Source organism: Phyllostomus discolor, chromosome X (genome assembly GCF_004126475.2).
Source record: "Phyllostomus discolor isolate MPI-MPIP mPhyDis1 chromosome X, mPhyDis1.pri.v3, whole genome shotgun sequence".
NCBI lineage: Eukaryota > Metazoa > Chordata > Mammalia > Chiroptera > Phyllostomidae > Phyllostomus > Phyllostomus discolor.
The window spans coordinates 11450212-11469247 of NC_050198.1; the positions used below are offsets into that span (position 1 = coordinate 11450212).

General features: G+C 38.3%; 1 protein-coding gene across 3 annotated transcripts in view; it reads left to right on the plus strand.

Moving 5' to 3' along the window:
- Positions 1–19036, plus strand: part of POLA1 (DNA polymerase alpha 1, catalytic subunit) — a 295823-nt gene that overhangs the window by 21480 nt on the left and 255307 nt on the right. For all 3 annotated transcript variants that reach the window (XM_036016712.1, XM_036016711.1, XM_036016710.1), the window contains exons 11-20: positions 1083–1195; positions 2145–2261; positions 3701–3775; positions 4650–4788; positions 5510–5664; positions 10062–10146; positions 13140–13201; positions 14672–14761; positions 17239–17355; positions 18490–18665. In XM_036016712.1, coding sequence (XP_035872605.1) covers positions 1083–1195; positions 2145–2261; positions 3701–3775; positions 4650–4788; positions 5510–5664; positions 10062–10146; positions 13140–13201; positions 14672–14761; positions 17239–17355; positions 18490–18665 — 1129 coding nt within the window. The remainder of the gene's footprint in view (positions 1–1082; positions 1196–2144; positions 2262–3700; positions 3776–4649; positions 4789–5509; positions 5665–10061; positions 10147–13139; positions 13202–14671; positions 14762–17238; positions 17356–18489; positions 18666–19036) is intronic.

Sequence of the window (19036 nt, forward strand, 5' to 3'; positions counted from 1 at the left end):
AAATACTGGGGTACCATATATAGTTATCCTTATACATGAATGTTAATTTTATTTATTTATTTTTAAAATATATTTTATTGACTATGCTATTACAGTTGTCCCATTTCCCCCTCTTCACTCCCTTCTACCCTAAACACCCTCTCCCACCCACTTCCTCCCTTTTAGTTCATGTCCATGTGTCCTAAGTTCTTTAGCTTCTACATTTCCCATACTATTCTTGCCCTCCCCCTGTCTATTTTCTATCTACCATCTATGCCACTTATTCTCTGTACCTTTTCCCCTGAATGTTAATTTTTATCAGTAAGTATAAGTGCTATAGAGGACTTTAGTGTTAATTCTCAGAGTTCTGACAAGAGGTTTAATTATGAGATGTGTCAGAAAATAGTTTGCTTTTTTTGTTTCTCTTAATCTGGGTAATCCTGGTTTGAGGGATATATATATGTTGTGTGGTTTTTACCCACTGCTGACTTAGGATGGCTCCCTAATTCCCCAGGGGTTTCCACACTGACCTGGGTGTCGCAGTTGTTTCCCAGGTGTTTCTACTCAGGCCTGGGATGTCTCCCTAATAACCAAGGTTTGTCTCTTATTTACCTGAATGTCTCCCTAATAGTAGGAAAGATGTTTATACCAAGAATCATTCTGTCCCCTGTCCTCCTAGTGGTCCCAGGTTTTACCAGTGTGGTATTGTGTGACATAAATAGTGAGTAAAGAAACCGATGTTGGGGACTGGGTATCAGGTAGAAATTTGCTGTAAAAAATGACTTATCATGCCCTGACTGGTGTGGCTCAGTGGATTGAACGCCGGCCTGCAAACCAAAGGGTCGCCAGTTCGATTCCCAGTCAGGGCACATGCCTGGCTTGCCGGCCAGGTCCCCAGTAGGGGGCGTGCAAGATGCAACTGCACATTGATGTTTCTCTCCCTCTTCTTCCCCCCTGTCTAAAATAAATAAATAAAATCTTTTAAAAAGTGACTTATCATGAAGGCATATATGTGGACACATTCATTGAGTCTTTATAGTGCCCCTTGAATGTGATATAATTGAAATGTTTTTTTTTTTCATGGTTTTCTCTTATTCTTTTAGGTGTAGTATTTCTGTTCGGCAAAGTTTGGATCAAATCTGCCGAAACCCATGTGAGCTGTTGTGTCATGGTAAAAAACATTGAGCGAACGCTCTACTTCCTTCCCCGTGAAACGGTAAATGTTAGTGATTAGCTTTTAATTCCCAGTGCATTCTGTGCTCTGCCATCAGGCCTGTTCTTCAACAGGACTATGAATTATCCATAACCTTGATGCTTTAAAAAATTATTTATTTTGAGAAAAAGGGGAAGGGAGGGAGAAAGAAAGAGAGAAACATTAATATGTGGCTGCCTCTCATGCACCCCCCTTTGGGGACCTGGCCCGCAGCCCAGGCATATGCCCTGACTGGGAATCAAACCAGCGACCCATTGGTTCGCAAGCCAGCACTCAATCTGCTGAGCCACCCCAGCCAGGGCCATAACCTTGATGCTTTTATCTTGCACCACTGATTGTCAGTAGCTCCATTAGAGGTTGGGAAAAGTAGAGAAATGAAGTAAAACTGTTTTTCTGCTTGTTAGAAAGTGTGAAAGACTGTAACAGTGTCTGAGTTTTCATGTGCAAGCCTACCTTCTCCCACTTCTCATTTCCATAGTAATGGTGGTTGGGAGTATATGGTTCTAAAATGTGCATGGAGTTTGGCCTCGTTTTTGTGCTTTTGCTGTATAGGCAGCTATACCATTTCCTCTATGGCCATTTAACAGGGTCAGTTCCATTTGCTCGTCCTTTTATATCCACACTCCCCTTCCAAACCCAGCTTCTCCTCATCTGTGTTGAACTGTGAAGATTCCTGTTCAGGATTTGCAACACTCTTTTCCCCATTTGTAGGACTGATTGATCACCTTTATCTCCAGTTTGCTTTTATGATGCCATTGGGAAGAATTGGGCATTGGGTTTAGTAGATTTTTGGGTCCATTTGTACCTTTGAGCTCACCTGTAAGACTGTTCTATTAAATGTGTAAGTGGGTGAGGATGAAAATTGATTTAGACTTGGGTTTCCGGTGGTTGAAAAGAATTATGTACAGATACTCTTTTTTTACCGCCCCCTTCCCTCTCCATGGGAGAGCAGAAAGTTGATCTGAACACAGGCAAAGAAACAGGAACTCCAGTTACGATGAAAGATGTTTATAATGAATTTGATGAGAAAATTGCAACAAAATATAAAATTATGAAGTTCAAGTCCAAGGTTTGTATTCGGTGATAATTTTTTCTGGCTCTAATTATTAGTTGATTGTTCATTTCCTAATTTAGCAAATAGTTGTTGCATATCTTTGTGCAAAATGCCCTCTGTGGTGATAATTCATCAAATAGAAGTTTTATAGATCTCAGTGTAAAACCAGTATGGATAGATTTGTGAAGATTTTTTCTGTCTCTTTAAACTGCTTATGAGATAATATTCATTAATTTGAATAGAAAGATTACTCATAGCAAAGTAATTGCTTCCAGTACTTGGAGCATATCTTGTGTTCTTATTCCCACATGGAGAAGAAACTGTTCTGATCTTGTGTGTATTAGTTGTTGCCAAGTTGTCTTGGTCAGAAGGTTAAGTGAGGTTTTATTTTTTATTTTTTTTAAAGAAATAATAGTGGATATTTATTATTGAAATCCACATAGTTTATGTAGACACTCTTCTTCATAAGCCTGGCACTGCAGGACAGAAAGGTCATCATTCCAGGTCATGGGGGTAGGTGTCACCCTTTGGTGAACCCACTCCAGCAGGGATAGGGTGGGTCATGTTTAGGTTGTGTCCCTCATGCAGGAGAGGGTAGGTTTTATTTTTTAAAATTAGGGGCTATGATGCTATTCTGATAGAACAAAAAACTTTTGTTCCCGTGATACATGTTGATCAATTGTGAGATAGTGATTTTGTGAGATAATCAATGCCTTTGGCCATCAATGTGGGGGCTGTAACTCACTCAACATACTGGCTATTCACAGTGACTGCAATAAAGGGAGGGTTGAGCTGCTAAAGGTAAGGCTAATGGTCTTAACTATTTGAGCTTTGAATTGTGGCTGGTGGATCAAGTCTAAAATTCTAAAAGCGTGTGGTGTAATGGTGAAGAGCACAGGCACTGGGGCCATACACCTTGTGCCTTTAAGTCTTACCCCTACTGCTTTCTAAGTGCTGAGTGGCTTTGGGGCCTGTTTCTTCCCCTGAGAAATGGGTACTTGTTTCAAGAGTTGCTGGAAGGGTTAACTCAATTCATATTAGGTTATCAGAACAGTTCTTGGTACATAGCAGGTGCTCAGTAAATACCAGTTCCAATTATAATCCTAATTGTGAAATGTTCTAGAAAGATGGGGTTGCTTAATATTACAGAGTAGCAAATGATTTAAGGAATTGACATTGTGAAACGTTTAAATCTTTTATTGCCCTTCTTGAATGCAAATACTTCTAAGTTCTGTAGTGTTTAAAAGAAGTCTTTTTAGCAGTGAGTCACACAGTGTTGTAGTCTCCGTTGAAAGGGGAAACTGGGGCCTCTTTGGCTTTAGTTACCTTTGTGTTCCATAAGGATGCTAGATTCCTAAGGATTAAATACAGAGACATGCATTGTGTATGTAATGTTCATCAATTTATTTTGTGAGAAGTTTTCATTAATAATTGTAAAATATCTGCTTACCCAGATAGTGGAAAAGAACTATGCTTTTGAGATACCTGATATTCCAGAAAAATCTGAGTACTTGGAAGTTAGATACTCGGTAAGTCAAACAAAGAAAATTGCTGGGTTTTGGAGAGAATGACATTGTTCTGTTTTTGAAATTTCAGCTGGCTTTGAATTAGTATTCACAGAGCTCCTTAAGCCCACAGTTCACTGAGGTGGGCTTACAGTAATGAATAATTAAAATGGATAAAAATTTAAATACATACACTACTGATTGTACTGCTTTCCTCTGCATCTTTAAATAAATAAGTCAAAACCACACAACTCCTTTTGTCAAGTGGGACGAATGCCGCATGATGGAGTTCACCATCATTAGTCTGTTGAAGTGTCCCTTCTGAGCAGTAGAAAGGTGAGAGAGGAGAGTGTCGGTAGTGTCACTATCGTGCTGCTCTTGTTCCTGTGACAGGCAAGGTCATGGCTGTGGGCTGTTAATTAACTGGACCTTAACCTCCTTTTACCTTTGTTCTAGCGTTTTGATCCCACAATGTTGGAAAAGGGAAACTTTTAAGAAATGTTTCTGACAGTGGTGATGAAATGTACCATGGAGGCATTTTGAATGAGTCCCATTCTCTTGCTTTTATTCTTCTAACTCATTGGCACTTATTTGGCCGTTCTTTATCAGTAAGGCATGTATGACTCTGGACAGAAACCCTCTTTTGGGGAGCTTCTTGGCCTACTTTTCTTCTAATGGGTGTCATCAAGATGCATTATTTTGTCATTGTGAATTGTTTTTGTTTCCTACTGTGAATTGTTTTGGATTTCATTTGTGGCAAATTACATTTCATATATATAAAAGGAGTTTCTTCTGGTACTTCATAGAGAGGCTTTTGTTTATTTCAAATACAGACTGGAAAATGTGAAGTAATAATTTTAAACAAAAAAGATATTTTCCCCCTCTTTGCCTTTTTCAGTCTGAAATGCCACAGCTTCCTCAAGATTTGAAAGGAGAAACTTTTTCTCATGTATTTGGGACTAACACATCCGGCTTGGAACTGTTCTTGATGAACAGAAAGATCAAAGGACCTTGTTGGCTCGAAGTAAAAAACCCACGTAAGGAAAATTTGACTTTTAGAATCCTAAGTAAATTGCTGATAGATGTGGTTTTTAAATGGGAAGTTAGGGAATTGGTTATTTCAGTGTGTCCACTTCCTTTTTTATGTGTTTTTTTTTTTTTCTCTCTCAAGGTTTTCCTTGAGTGAGTATAGGGAATGTGTTTAGAATCACTTTGTCACTGTAATGCCTGGCAGTATAGTCACAGGGAAGCCTTAGATAGCCCAGGTGGCATCTGGTAACATCCCTTGTGGTGCTGCTGTCAGTGTGGACTTCTGACCTGGCTGATGTGGCCCAGCTGTTCTTCCTAATTAACTACTGCAGGAGAGGGGTATCACTCAGTGGTTGGCTGATCTCTTACCTGATGTTTTGCAGTATTTGTGTCTGTGATACTCTCTTGTCCTCACAAATCTCTTAAAAATGTTTTATGATTTCTCCAAGACAGTGATTTGTTTTTTTAAAAACCTGTTTTGGGTCCTGGATTCTTCAGAAAATCAGATGGAAGCTGTAGACCTGTCTCCAGGAAAATGAGCGTATGGGCACACACACACAAGGATTTGCATACAATCCAATAATAATGTGGCTTATTGTTAGTTAAATATTATAAGACATTTTTATTAGAAGATGGGATTGAAGACCTCCATCACAGATGTCTTAGTTATAATATTTGTTTCTTTTTCAATAAATGGCTATTGATCTGTTGTATTTTTTTCTCTTTTAGAGCTCATAAATCAGCCAGTCAGCTGGTGTAAAGTTGAGGCAGTGGCTTTGAAACCAGACCTGGTGAATGTCATTCAGGATGTCAGTTCCCCGCCACTCGTGGTGATGTCTTTCAGCATGAAGACAGTACAAAATGCAAAGACACATGAAAATGAGGTGAAGAAAGAGGACGGAGTTTGTATCTATGCCTTAGATGAAAATACTTGCTTGAACTTACACAGCTTTGCTGCAAGGGAAAGCTGTTCTTTTTGAAGGGGAAAGAATACTAATTCATGACCAAACTCTTTTAAAAGACTTAAATTGCTGGACTTATTTTTATTTATTTATTTATTTTTGGGTTTAACAATTTTTTTATTTTGGAGAACTTTAAATTGACATAGAATAATTTAATAAACTCCCATATACCAATCACTTATATTCAGCAGTTAGCAAGATTTTGTCATACTCCTTTATTCCCCCCTCCTTTTTTACCTCCTGAAGTAGTTTAAGGCTAATCTCAGACATTTGTATCATGTCATACTTTGGTATGCATCTCTCAAAGCGAGCATACTTTCTTATATAATACCATCATCACACCTAGAAACATCAACAGCAGTTCCTTGATATCATCTAAAATATCCAGTCCACATTCACGTGATTTCTTTTTCTCCAAAATGTCTTTTAACGTTCGGTTTATTTGAGTCAGGATTCATACAAGAATCACAGATGGTGTTTAATTTTTTTATGTCTCTTGAATGTCTTTTAAATAGGAGCAGCTTCCTCCCACCCCTTACAATTTATTTAAGTGACTCTGACTTATTTAAGAATGACTGTTGGTTGTCTCATAAAAGGCCCCATTTTCACTGGGGGCCACATCAACCTTGTGGTTGCCTTCAAAGGGCTGAATGTAGTGCTCCTTGCCCCTAGTTAAGGAGTAGTTACATTTATACAGTCCTAAAATTACATTTGGCCCTTTGAAGGCAACCTCAACGCTGATGTGGCCCTGAGTGAAAATGAGTTTGACATCCCCTGCTCTATACCAACCGTTGGGCAAACTATGGCCTGTAGGCTAAATACAGCCTACCACTTGTTTTTGTAAATAAAGTGTCATGGAACACAGAATTTTAAAAAGTTTATTTATTTATTTTTAGAGAGGGGAAGGGAGGGCGAGAAACATTAATGTGTGGTTTGTGTCTCATGCACCCCCCCCCCCCGGGGACCTGGCCCACAACCCAGGCTTGTGCACCGACTGGGAATTGAACCAATGACCTTTTGGTTCACAGACTGGCACTCAGTCCGCTGAGCCACACCAGCCAGGGCGGAACACAGAATTTTTTGTTCACGTACATATTATCTGCAGCTGCTTTTGTGGTATAGAGGCAGAGTTAGTAGCCATAACAGAGACCGTGTGGCCTGCAAGGCCCAAAATATGTACCATCTGGCTTTTTATAGAAAAAGCATGCAATTCCCGTTCTTAAGCAATAAAAGACTGGTTAGATTCAGGTTTGACTTTTTTGGCCAAAAATACTTAATATGTAATGCATTGTATGTCATATTGTATCGTATCAACAGGCATACAATGTCTGGTTAAACCACTCTTAGTGGGGCTGATTGATTATTCGGTTTAAGTTTTCATTTAGGTTTTTCAGCCTTGGTACTGCTGGTTTTTTGAGATGTTTAATTCTCTGTTGTGGGGGTTGTCCTTTGCTTTGTGGAATGTTTAACAATATCTCTGGCCTTTACCTGCTAGATACCAGTAGCACTCCTCCCTCCTAGTGTGACAACCAAAAATGCCTCCAGACATCTCTAAATGTCCCCTGGGGGTGGGGGGCAAAATTGTTCCCAGATGAGAACCATTCATTTGATGGCTTCCTTTGTTAGTGATTTTTGCATGAATTAGTTATTTCATTAGGAGTTGGATTGGGCTGGCCAAAAAGTCCATTTTTTTTCTGTAAAAGACAACTTTTTCATTTTTACCAGTAACTTGATTGATTTGGGTATTTTGAGTATGCCGGCTATCTCCTGCTATTGGCTTCTAGTGGCTAGAGGCCAGGGGTGCTGCTAAACATCTTGCAGTGCATAAGACAGCCCCATGGCAGAGAATTATTTGGCCAAAATGTCAATAGTATCAAGAAACTTTGCAAACCACTTTTGATGTGTTTGACCAGTCATAGTACCTTTACCTTCTCTGTGCACTGCACAAATCCTTTTTTGCATTTCAGTTGCATTTTTTGGTTTCTTGAATAATAAAGCATAACACACCAAAAATGTTTCATATTTTCTTCTATCTTCAATATTAAAATGGCTGCACAAAAATTCAACAATTTTGATAATTTTTTAAAATGCACTCTGATATGGCAGCTGTAACAATACAGTCTAACAAAATTGTTTTGAATGAAGTTAAAGACAACTAAATACTCCTAGAGTGATCGCGTGGAAAAAAACTAAATGAACTTTTTGGCCAACCCAATAAAAGTGTAGTTTTCTAATTTTGTCATTTCCATGTTTATTAAACATGTTAAATATTAGAATGTTTATAAACTAAATATAAAATTAACACTTCCTCATTAACTATATTTGGTTATGCTGTAGTAGTTTATACAGGAAAGATGAGAGAAATGTGAACTTCTGTTTATTGCCAATTATCTGAGTAGGAAGTCAGGAGCCTACATTATTATATACAGTGTTGACCGACCATTTATTTATTTATTTATTTATTTTTGTTACTTGTTTTTGCTTCCTCTTTTGTGTAATATTATGAACTCATGTGTATTATATACATTCAGTATGTTCAGTCTATTGCATTCATCATTGTTATTTTTGATGCTTAAATTTGTCTTTCATTGGTCATTGGGACTTTCTTTATGTTTGCTTCTAAGTCCTTTTGACATTGATGGGGATCTTTTTAACAGCAGAATTTTGGTATTATTTTTCCACCGATATATTTTTAAATTTTATTTATTTATTTTTAGAGATAGGGGAAGGGAGGGAGAAAGAGAGGGAGAGAAACATTGATGTGCGAGAGGTACATTGACCAGTTGCCTCTCACACAGACCTAACCGGGGGCCTGGACCACAACCCAGGCATGTGCCCTGACTGGGAATCGAACCAGTGACCTTTTGGTTCACAGGGTAGTGCTCAGTCCACTGAGCCACACCAGCCAGGGCTGGAGTATTTTTTTATGCTAGAAAGCAATGTTATGAAAGTCTAAGAAATGTCAGAAGGACTCAGGAGTCAACTTGAAGACTTTCCTATGGGCCCAAGATGGGACAGTTTGAGCATGGATAAGAATAACTGTGACAGATTCAAACAGGTGAGTTCATAATGATATTGTAAACACTATTAAAACCACACTGGTCACCAGTGAAAAAAGCTAGGGAATCAACTCATTATGGTAAAAACGGATCAGTGAAGGGATTGAATCATGCATTTATCTTGACTTTTGAACATATATTCTACCTTAGCTAACCAAATAATTCTTATGGGGGAGTTTCTCTTCACAGGTTTCTAGCCAATAAATGATGAAGGAAAAGTTGACCATTAGACACTTGCAATCCCTAGTGAAATAGAGGATTTAGACACTGGTCACCAGTGGCTGCTAATGTCACTAAGACAGACAGAATCACACATAATGTGCCTGTGTCTTGTGGTAGAAGTAATCAGTATTACTGCTAATGTATTCTTGCCAAAAAATTGTACCTGAGTTTGAGCGAACCTTTGGATTTAACTGTGAATTTATAGGCAGTACAAAAACAAAGGGACATGTTAAGTGACGTTATTGTGATAAAGGCAGCAGAATCCACACCATGGGGGCACTCCACAGGACAAACGACCCAGTCTCTTCAACAAATAAATTTCAGGGAAACAATAGGGATGTGTGTGTGGAGGGGGTTCTACCTATAGTTTTATTTACTAGCCACTTGCAAAGAAAGTATAGATAGGCCTTATTCAGTAAATAAAATTGAAATAGTTGGGAAAACATGACAATTTGAATCCTATCTGGGTATTTAATGATTTTAAGGAATTCCTGTTAACCATACTATCTGAAATGATTGTATTACATTTTTAAAATGTCTTATTTTTTTTAAAGAGGGGAGGGATTTTTTGCCTTCAGTGCCTGGGGACGTTCTTGGTAGTCACAACTTCAGGATAGGAGGTGGGCGGGGGGCAGTGCTGTTGGCAGTTAGGGATGCTGCTGTACACATCGCCCAGTGCACAGGATGGTCCCCACAGCGAAGAATTATTTGGCCTAAGATGTCCATGGCGTCAAGGTTGAGAGGTACATGCTGAAATATTCCTGCATAAAATGATGGGTCTGGGCTTGGCTTCAAAATAATCTGGGGGGAGGCAGGAAGTGGATAGGGGTACAGATGAGTTGATAATTGAAGCTGGGTGATGGGTATATGAGGGGTGACTTTATTCTATTTTTTGTTTAAATGCTCTCCTAATAAAAAGTTGAAAATATCCACATGTAGTCAAGTCTGTATCTTTTAATATCCTTGGTGGTTTTGTTGAAAATGCAGAATGTGTAGTAGGTGTTTGATAAGTGACTTTTTTTCCTCCTTTGTGTGCAGATTATTGCTGTGGCAGCTTTGGTTCATCACAGCTTTGCATTAGATAAAGCGCCGCCACAGCCTCCCTTTCAGTCACACTTCTGTGGTATGTATTTTTTTTTTACCGGGTTTACTAATGCCTTGATAGTCTTGCTTATTTTTTCCCCAGCTGTTGGATCAGTAACTTGTTTTTTTTTTAAATGTTTTCAGGAGTAGTGAGTGTTTTATTGGATTGGTTGCCTCTGGTTCAGCTGGTTTGTTTTGTTCTCAGAGAACTCAGGAGGCACTTTGAGACATTGTTTCTGTTCTAGTGGTTAGTCTGTTGGGGTGGAGTAGTTTTTTCCTGGGTTAACTGTTTTTCATGATGTCATTTCAAAAGCCCATCATAAAAGCCTGTCCAAAGTTTTCTGTGATGAGGGCAGATGCCAAGGAATAAAGGAATATTTAACCTATTTGGGGGGAGTTACAGTAGTATCAAATTGCCATTGGGTTGTGCTATGTGTAAAAGTCAGTGGGTGAAACAGTCCCACAGATTTTGCATGCTCAGAGTCAGGCTCCAAGGACCATTCTGGCATATTCCATGATAACAGCTTAGCCAGTTAAGTAACCGCTGTTTTTTTAAAGGCACAATACAATTTGATCCTAGATTTTTTTCCAGCACAGAAACACACGAACTGGGGTAGCACCTCCTGTCTAGTCTCTTGAGGAGGGTTAGGAGAGTGGGACTCAGGAAACAAGCACAGAAGAAAGCGTGCTGTTATTATTGTGGAGTGTACCCTTTTTTACTAGTTTTTTTGAGAGATAATTGACATACCTCATTGTGTAAGTTTAAGCTGTGTAGCAGGAGGCTTGATTTCTATATATTGTGAAATACATACCAAAAGTTTACTCTTTAAGTGAGGTGGAATACATGGGGAAAAATGATGAGAATAACCTGGAAAATATGTGGAAGAGAGTAATTGTTAGCTTATCTCAATATACATTTACTTAACCTCCTCTGTGTATGTCACTTTGTGAACAGCTATGGCAAGGAACTTATGGTATGGTGAGGGAAGCTTTGGTCATCTTTACTTTTCCAGCTTTGTGAAGGCTGGACTGAGTTTCTCCATTGTATGCTGGTTGCAGCTTACAGTGGTGGGGGGGCATTTCCTTTGGTAAAGGCTGATAAACATCCTCCTTTTTGACTTAGATGGATAGCAAATGTTTTATCTAAGCAGTTTTAGCAATTGTAGGGAGTTAGGATTCTGTGTTTGGCTATTTTTTTTTAGATTTAATCTTTTAAACTTAAAATAATTGAGATAGTCATGTAACATTGTACTAGTTTCAGGTATACCACATAATGATTTGGTATTTGTATATGTTGTGAAATCACCACAGTAAGTCTAGTTAACATCTGTCACCATACATAGTTACACATTTTTTTTCTTGGGATGAACACTTTTAAGATCTAATCTCTTCATAACTTTCTAATATGCAGTATATAATAGTAGTATTAGTAACTGTAGTCACTAAGCTGTACATTACATCCCCATGACTTACTTATTTTATAACGGGAAGTTTGTACATTCTGATTCCCTTCTGTCATTTCACTCACTCCCCTACCCCCTCCTCTGGCAACCACCAATCTGTTCCCTGTATCCAATGAGTTCAGTTTCTTTTTGTTCTTAGATTCCACATGTAAGTGAAATAAGTTGTCTTTCTCTGTCTGGCTTATTTTACTTAATGTCATGCCCTCCAGGTCCATCCATGTTGCCACAAACGTCAAGATTTCTTTCTTTTTATGGCTGAATAATATTTCATTTTCTTTTTCCACTCATCTATCAGTGGACACTCGGGTTGCTTCCATGTCTTCGCTATTGTAAATAATGCTGTAATGAACATAAGAGTGCATATTTCCTTTCAGTCAGTGTTTTCATTTTCTTTAGGTAAATACCCAGAAGTAGAATTGACGGATGATATTGTAGTTCTATTTTTAATTTTTTGAGGAATCTCCATACTGTTTTCTGTAGTGGCTGCGCAGATTTACATTCCCACCAACAGTGCACGAGACTTGCCCGTTTTCCCCACATCCTTGCTAACACTTGTTACTTTTTATCTTTTTTATAAGTCATTGTGACAGGTGTGAAGTAATCTCACTGTGTTTTGATTTGCGTTTCCCTGATAATTACTTATGTTGAGCACCCTCTCAGGTACCTGTTGGCCATCTGTATGTCCTCTTTGGAGGAATGTCGATGCAGATCCACTGCCTGTTTTTAATTGGATTGTTTGGTTTCATTTGGTGTTGAGTTGTATTCTTTATATATTTTGGCTATTAACCCCCATCAGGTATATGATTTCCAAATATGTTCTCCCATCTGGTAGATAGCCTTTTCATTTTGTTGATTGTTTCCTTCACAGTGCAGAAGGTTTTTTAGTTTGATGTTGTCCTGCTTATTTATTTTTGCTGCTTATGCCTTTGCTTTTGGTGTGAAATCCAGAAAATGATCACCAACACTGATATCAAGGAGCTTACCGACCTATGTTTTCTTCTAGGGGTTTTATGGTTTCAGGTCTTATGTTCAAGTCTTGAAACCATTTCGAGTTAGTTTTTGTATATGGTGTACAATAGTAGTCCAGTTTCATTCTTATGCGTGCAGCTGTCCCATGTTCCCTGCACCATTTCTTCTTGGCTCCTTTGTCATGAATAAATTGACGATACATGTAATGCATATGTACGTATGCATGTTTATTTCTGCACGTCCCATTCCGTTCTGTTGATCTGTGTGTTTGTTTTTATGCCAGTACCACATGATTTTAATAACTGTAGCTTTGCAATACAGTTGAAACCAGGTAGGGTGATGCCTCCTGTTTTATTCTTTTTCAAGAGTGCATTGGCAATTGGGGGTCTTTAGTGGTTCCGTACAAATTTTAGGATTATTTGTTTTGGCTCTTCTTTTGCGGTCCAACAACATGACCAGTGGAAATACTTGGTTCTCTTAATTCTTCAGAGATTGGGGGGAATTTATATTTAAGATAGTTTCTATTTAGAAACATTCAGTGTATATGTACCTGAAATTGGCTAAGATGTGTGTTGGAATCTTTATTTTTTCCTTCTTACAGTTGTGTCTAAACCAAAGGACTGTATTTTTCCATATGCTTTTGGTGAAGACATAAAGAAAAAGGTAAAGAACTCATTATTTATTTCTCTTAAATATGAAGCATCTGTTTAGATTGAGAAAAGGAGGCTGGTGTGGATTAATGGAAACATTATTTTTATGTGAATTGGTCGCCTCTATTCTTACTGTATTGGAGTGTGACATTAATCCATTAAAATGTATTAGAAATGTAAAACTAGAAAAATTATTTAGCAATGTTTAAATGTTTCACCACCTGAAAATAGTGGGATTCTACAGTGTATGAATAGATGGATAGGCTCAAACTTTCTTTTAGATAGCTTACTAGGAAGCTTTTCCAAAATGCACGATCATGTGGTTACTGTTTTGGGAAACTGTAAAGCTTTAGAGTTCTGTACCCTTCCCCAGCCCAGCTTAAAGGGAGCCAAGTGAATGCTGTGGATATTAAAGGGGACATGTATTGGAAAGGTTGATGCAGGCTTGTCCCAATTGATAAGTGATCTCTAAGCCCCAGTGTACTTCATGAAGAAGCTTACTCTCAGTATATTCCACGGGCCCTTAATAAAATGAGTGGGGTGGGTTGGTGAATTGGGTAATGTAGTGATTTTTTCCCTCAGAAGTAAATGTATTCAACGTAAAGGATTTCTTTTTGAGGGAGTATGTGGTTTCTTTTATGAAATGATGGTGCTGGTAAATATGTAGGTTTCTTTTGTTCTTTTAGTGTTCTTACTTGACAAAATTAAAAGTTAGCAACCTTGTCAGGTTCTACTTATTTTAAATCAGCTTGAGAAGTCCAGTAGCCTGGTGGTGCTTTCAGACCAGGCTGTTATTTGTGAAGTGCCCGGAATTACCTATCCAAGTAGGAAAATTCATTCGAGTCACACTGATGTTTTTTAGCCAAACTAGTTATAGAAAATATATAGTCATCAACTTCCATTTTAGAAGAGTCTCAGTAAATAAAAGGAGAGTCTTTTGAACACCTGATTTGTAGTTAGTAATCCAAGTGGAAGCCTTTTGTGTGAAGATAGGTTTTATTTATATTTAAGATACTTGTAATTCTGAAATGTGTGATTGGTTTCACTCTAGTTTCTTATTTATAGATTCTTACACCACCATTTGATATTAACTTACACAATCCTTGGACCTTCTTTATGTGGTAAATACATGAAGAGTGAAGTCTACCAGGGATTATATAAGAGAGTAGGTAATATTTTTGATAGGTACTCTGATTCATATGTATGAAATGTATCCAGATGCACAAGCGTGACCCTGTGGAGGGGTGTTTCTGCACTTGGTAGTGCTCAATACTTAATTTTTTTTCCCTTGATACTCTTATCACTAGCCCCTAAGAGACTATGTATAAGGAAGGCAAAACCTAAAAGCAGGAATTTCATTGTTGCATTTAGTTTTGACCTGGATGGTTTCTTTTAAGCCAAAGAAATCTTGCCCTGCTTGAAGGAGCTAAGGTATAGTACTTGACAGTAAAGAGTAAGTGACTGATTTGTTTTTATCTAACAGAAGGTGAAGGTTGAGATTGCCGCAACAGAAAGGACACTGCTAGGTTTTTTCCTTGCTAAAGTTCACAAAATTGATCCTGATATCATTGTGGTAAGTAGAGTTTGATCATGGCGCGGGGAAGCTCTTCAGTCCTTAGTTGTTTTCATGGTGACTGAATTGGTACTTTTTGAGCAGCAAAGAATCTTTTCAGAGTGAACGGACCCTATGGACTGGTGGTCATTGCTGTCCTTGCTGCTAACAGAAAGGAGGAAAAAATTGGACCCCACTACAAAACGAGATAGTGTTTTTCTCTATTGGAAAGGCAACTCATGAATAATTATTGAAGTTTATGCTGCCCCAGTTATTTGCACTTAGACCACCAGCCTGTAAGTTGATAAGCTTGGGTCAGCAGTTGATTTCTCCAAAATTTTGGCTTAGTGGCCCAGCTGCATAGCAATCCCAGGATTTTCAGTTTATGAGCTCAGTGGATCTCTGATACATTTCTTTGAGAGCTCAGGGCTAGGAATCTGTTTTTTTTTTTTTCTCTCTTGATGACAGGGTGTGCTTCCCACAAGATAGCAAGGTAGTAATTCAATGAGTTGTTTTGGTTTTTTACTTTACTTTTTATTTTGTATTGGTTTTAGATGTACAGCTTAGTGGTTAGACAGTCATGTAGTTTACATACTGTTCCCTTGGATGTTTCTAGTACCTATACATAGTTATTGCAGTCTTATTGACTGTATTTCCTATGTTGTACTTATATCCCCATGACTATTTTGTAACTACCAATTTGTGCTTAAATACTTTCCATCTCTTTCACCCAGTCCCGAACCCTCCTCCCCTCTGGCAGCCACTGGTTTGCTGCGTTTATGAGTCTGTTTCAGTTTTGTTTGTTTATTTTCTTTAGATGCCACTACAAGTGAAATCCTATGGTATTTGTCTTTCTCTGACTGATTTCACATAGCATAGTACCCTCTAGGTCTATCCATGCTGTCGCATTTACCCCAGTTTTTAAGAATCGTAAAGCAACATTTTGTTTTATGTTTCCTCTGGCCTTCCTTAGTTTGTAGGCTCCTCAATGGGAGTCCTTCCTTTTGTCTTTTTTTTTTTTTCTGGCTTTGGGAGGAAAGTAAGATATAAATGCTTATATTTGAAATGTGCTATTGGTAATTTGGTTACATCGAAGCCTTGCAAACATGTTGCCATGTATTTCTCTGCATTCATTTTTGCTGTTCAATTCCTTTCCTGACAGTGGTGTAGCCAAAGTACGGGAGCCTGTAGGTTATTACCTGTGTCTTTGCACACACTTCCCTCGGGCACAGGTGGCAAACAAAAGGCTCTACCTTATTTTATCTGGCCCGGCACCTTGTTTCTACCTGGCGGCAGTACGGAGCCCCTTGCCCCTAGTTAAGGGGTAATTACACTCATACAATCCTGAAATTACATTCGGCCCTTTGAAGGCAACCATGAGGCTGATGTGAACCTGGGTGAAAATGAGTTTGACACCCCTGCCTTAGGGTATTTCAGGTCCTATGTTGAAAGTGTCAGGAAGATTCTGTTCACAGCACCCTATCCTGGTGCTCTAGCTTAGCACTAGACCCTCACTATCTCCACTGGTAGTCTGTCTCTTGCACCCCAAGGAGATGTCATGGTGCTTAGGGTAGCTGGTCTTGGGTAGGATATTAGAGCCAAGTCTTTGAGTGAGAATCCAAAGTGGTGTAGGGGAGAATCCTGACATGGGTTTGAGTCCCTGATCCCAGGCATGATAGTTTGAAAATGAGACATCCTCACGTCCGTTAGGTGTCTTAATAGATAAAACTGCCATACATATATAGCAGAATATATTTATAATTAAAATTAATAACAGGTAAATCTATTTACTGATCTGATTTATTGTAAACTTTATCTAGCTTTTTTAATAAGCATAGTCAGTGAAGTGTATTATTCACAAGATGGAAACTATCATTATAGACATGGAAAATTTGGTTACATTTTTGAGATATTTTCTACTTGGTATAGTTTTGTGTCCTTGTTTTTTACAAGTTTCTTTTTCAACTGTTGAGTGGTATTGGTTAGTTACTTTGTTGCACATTGATTAAGAGTCTAGATCAGTAATGTTTAAACTCAGTTCTTTAGGAAGAAACTACATTCAGTTTCCTGAGTTTTCTAGGAGTATATGTGTAAATGTCACACACTACAAACAAGATTCTTGGTTTTTAAGGAAGTAAAATGGAATTGTTTGAATACAGCTTTTACTAGTCACAGAAAAAGTGTGAACATTAGAATTTTCATTTGCCTCTGAGACAATGAGGCATGAGCTGCAAATTAAGACATGATATGAAGCGTGCATCAATTAGGATGAGATCAAGTGTATTCCAGCAGGCTGCTGAGCAGCCTTGGGAACGTCAAGGCTAATGAATGCCACTGCTGAATAAATTCCTGAAGAAGAAAACCCCAATTGGAGGTAAGCTCATGATGCCTTCTGTTAAAGACCAGAAAAAGAAAGGACAAAGAAATTCTGTGGATACGAAGCTAAACCCTCTAATTTGTGTTGGATATATTATTGGCTGCCTTCTTTTTCCGACTAGGGTCATAATATTTACGGATTCGAACTGGAAGTGTTACTGCAGAGAATTAATGTTTGCAAAGTTCCTTACTGGTCAAAGATAGGTCGACTGAAGCGATCCAACATGCCAAAGCTTGGGGTAAAATAATTTTCAAAATCTTGCTTTTTTCTTTGACTTTTTATATGCTTTGACTAGGACTTGATTGTCTTGTGATAGGACGTTTTAACTTGGGCACTAAATATCTTTTCCTTTGAATCCAGCATTTTATTGGTAAAAGCTACTGGTAATTTTAAAAATTAGCTGTTAAAATGTAGAGAGAGCACATATATGCTACCTCCACTTCAGCAGTACCAAAGCATTAGCCCTTAGAGCGGATTGCTGGGCTCAGAAATCATCGATTGTGATCAGCATGGGAAGGAAGAATGAGAGGGAGCCGACAACTGAATGCATAAGAAGGCAATGGGCTAAGTGTGTTCTGTGTTAGTTACCTCTCACAGGGGTAACAGAACTGGTTCAGAATCATAGTCAGGGAAACAACTGAGTTTTTCGAACCCAGTCCCATCTGACCCTTTTAAAGCCCATGTACTTTCACTCTATCTGCTTGCTTCACTTAGGGAGATTTTGGTGGTTTTGTATGAAGCACCTTTATTTCCTAAACCTGATACTGCTCAATGCTTGAAATCTTAGATTACTTAAAGTCTATAAATAAAATGGGCATGTTGTCTTATCAGAGAATCTAGGAATCTGTACCTTTTATAATGCTCTCCAGAGGATTCTGCTTGCTATGGATTGGAATTGGGGCTCCTGCTCTTGTTTGTGTCTTTGAGGTGATAAGAGTACTTATTAACACTTCATCAGAACAATTGCCTAAACTTACTCCTTATCCTCTTCAAGGTTTTTTTAATATGGCATCTTCTTGGTGAAGTTTGCCCTGACCACCCCATTTAAGATGCAGCTCCCCCAGATTCCTTGTTCCCCTCACCCTGCTCTACTTTTTCACTTTTCCATATACTTGTTACCCCTAAAAGTATATAATACCTTGTTTATGATATCTATTTTTAATTGTATATTTCAAGTGAGATTGGGAATCTTTTCTGTTTTGCTCACTGTTATATCTGAGTACCTAGAAAAGTGTCGTTCCAAACTATTTGATTGGTGGCTGCATGAATGGTTTAGTCATTGTAATTTCGGGGCTAGCTTCAAAGCAAGTTAGCACGAAGTGTTCTCAGTGTCTGCTTTTCATGGGGTTTTCTTTTTGTCCTCCCTTTGTAGGGCAGGAGTGGATTTGGTGAAAGAAGCGCTACCTGTGGCCGAATGGTCTGTGATGTGGAAATTTCGGCAAAGGAATTAATTCGTTGTAAAAGCTACCATTTGTCTGAACTCGTTCAAAAGATTCTGAAAGCTGAAAGGGTTGCAATCCCAATGGAAAATATACGAAATATGTACAGGTATGATCCCAGATGCTTTAGAATTTGTCTTAAAATTAGCAAAAGCAAGATGCCAGCACCGTCCTTCGGAGCATGTGGTGCCATGGAGGGGGAAATTGTCTTCGTGTTGTCACCACCATCTCCATTACTTTGATAATAAATTGAACTATTTTGCCTTTGGAATTATTCTGATTTGATCAGTTTATCTCTGTCTCCCTCACTTGACACCATCTTGATGTATCCTAAGAGCATTTTGGAAATTGATGGGATTTTTATGTTTCCACCCTTAATTCACAAATTCGGGAATTAGTGGAAATATTTTGGAAATATAAAAACTGAGAAATTGTTATTTAGAGATAATGCTCAGTTGTTTCTTCCAGTTTTATTCAGGT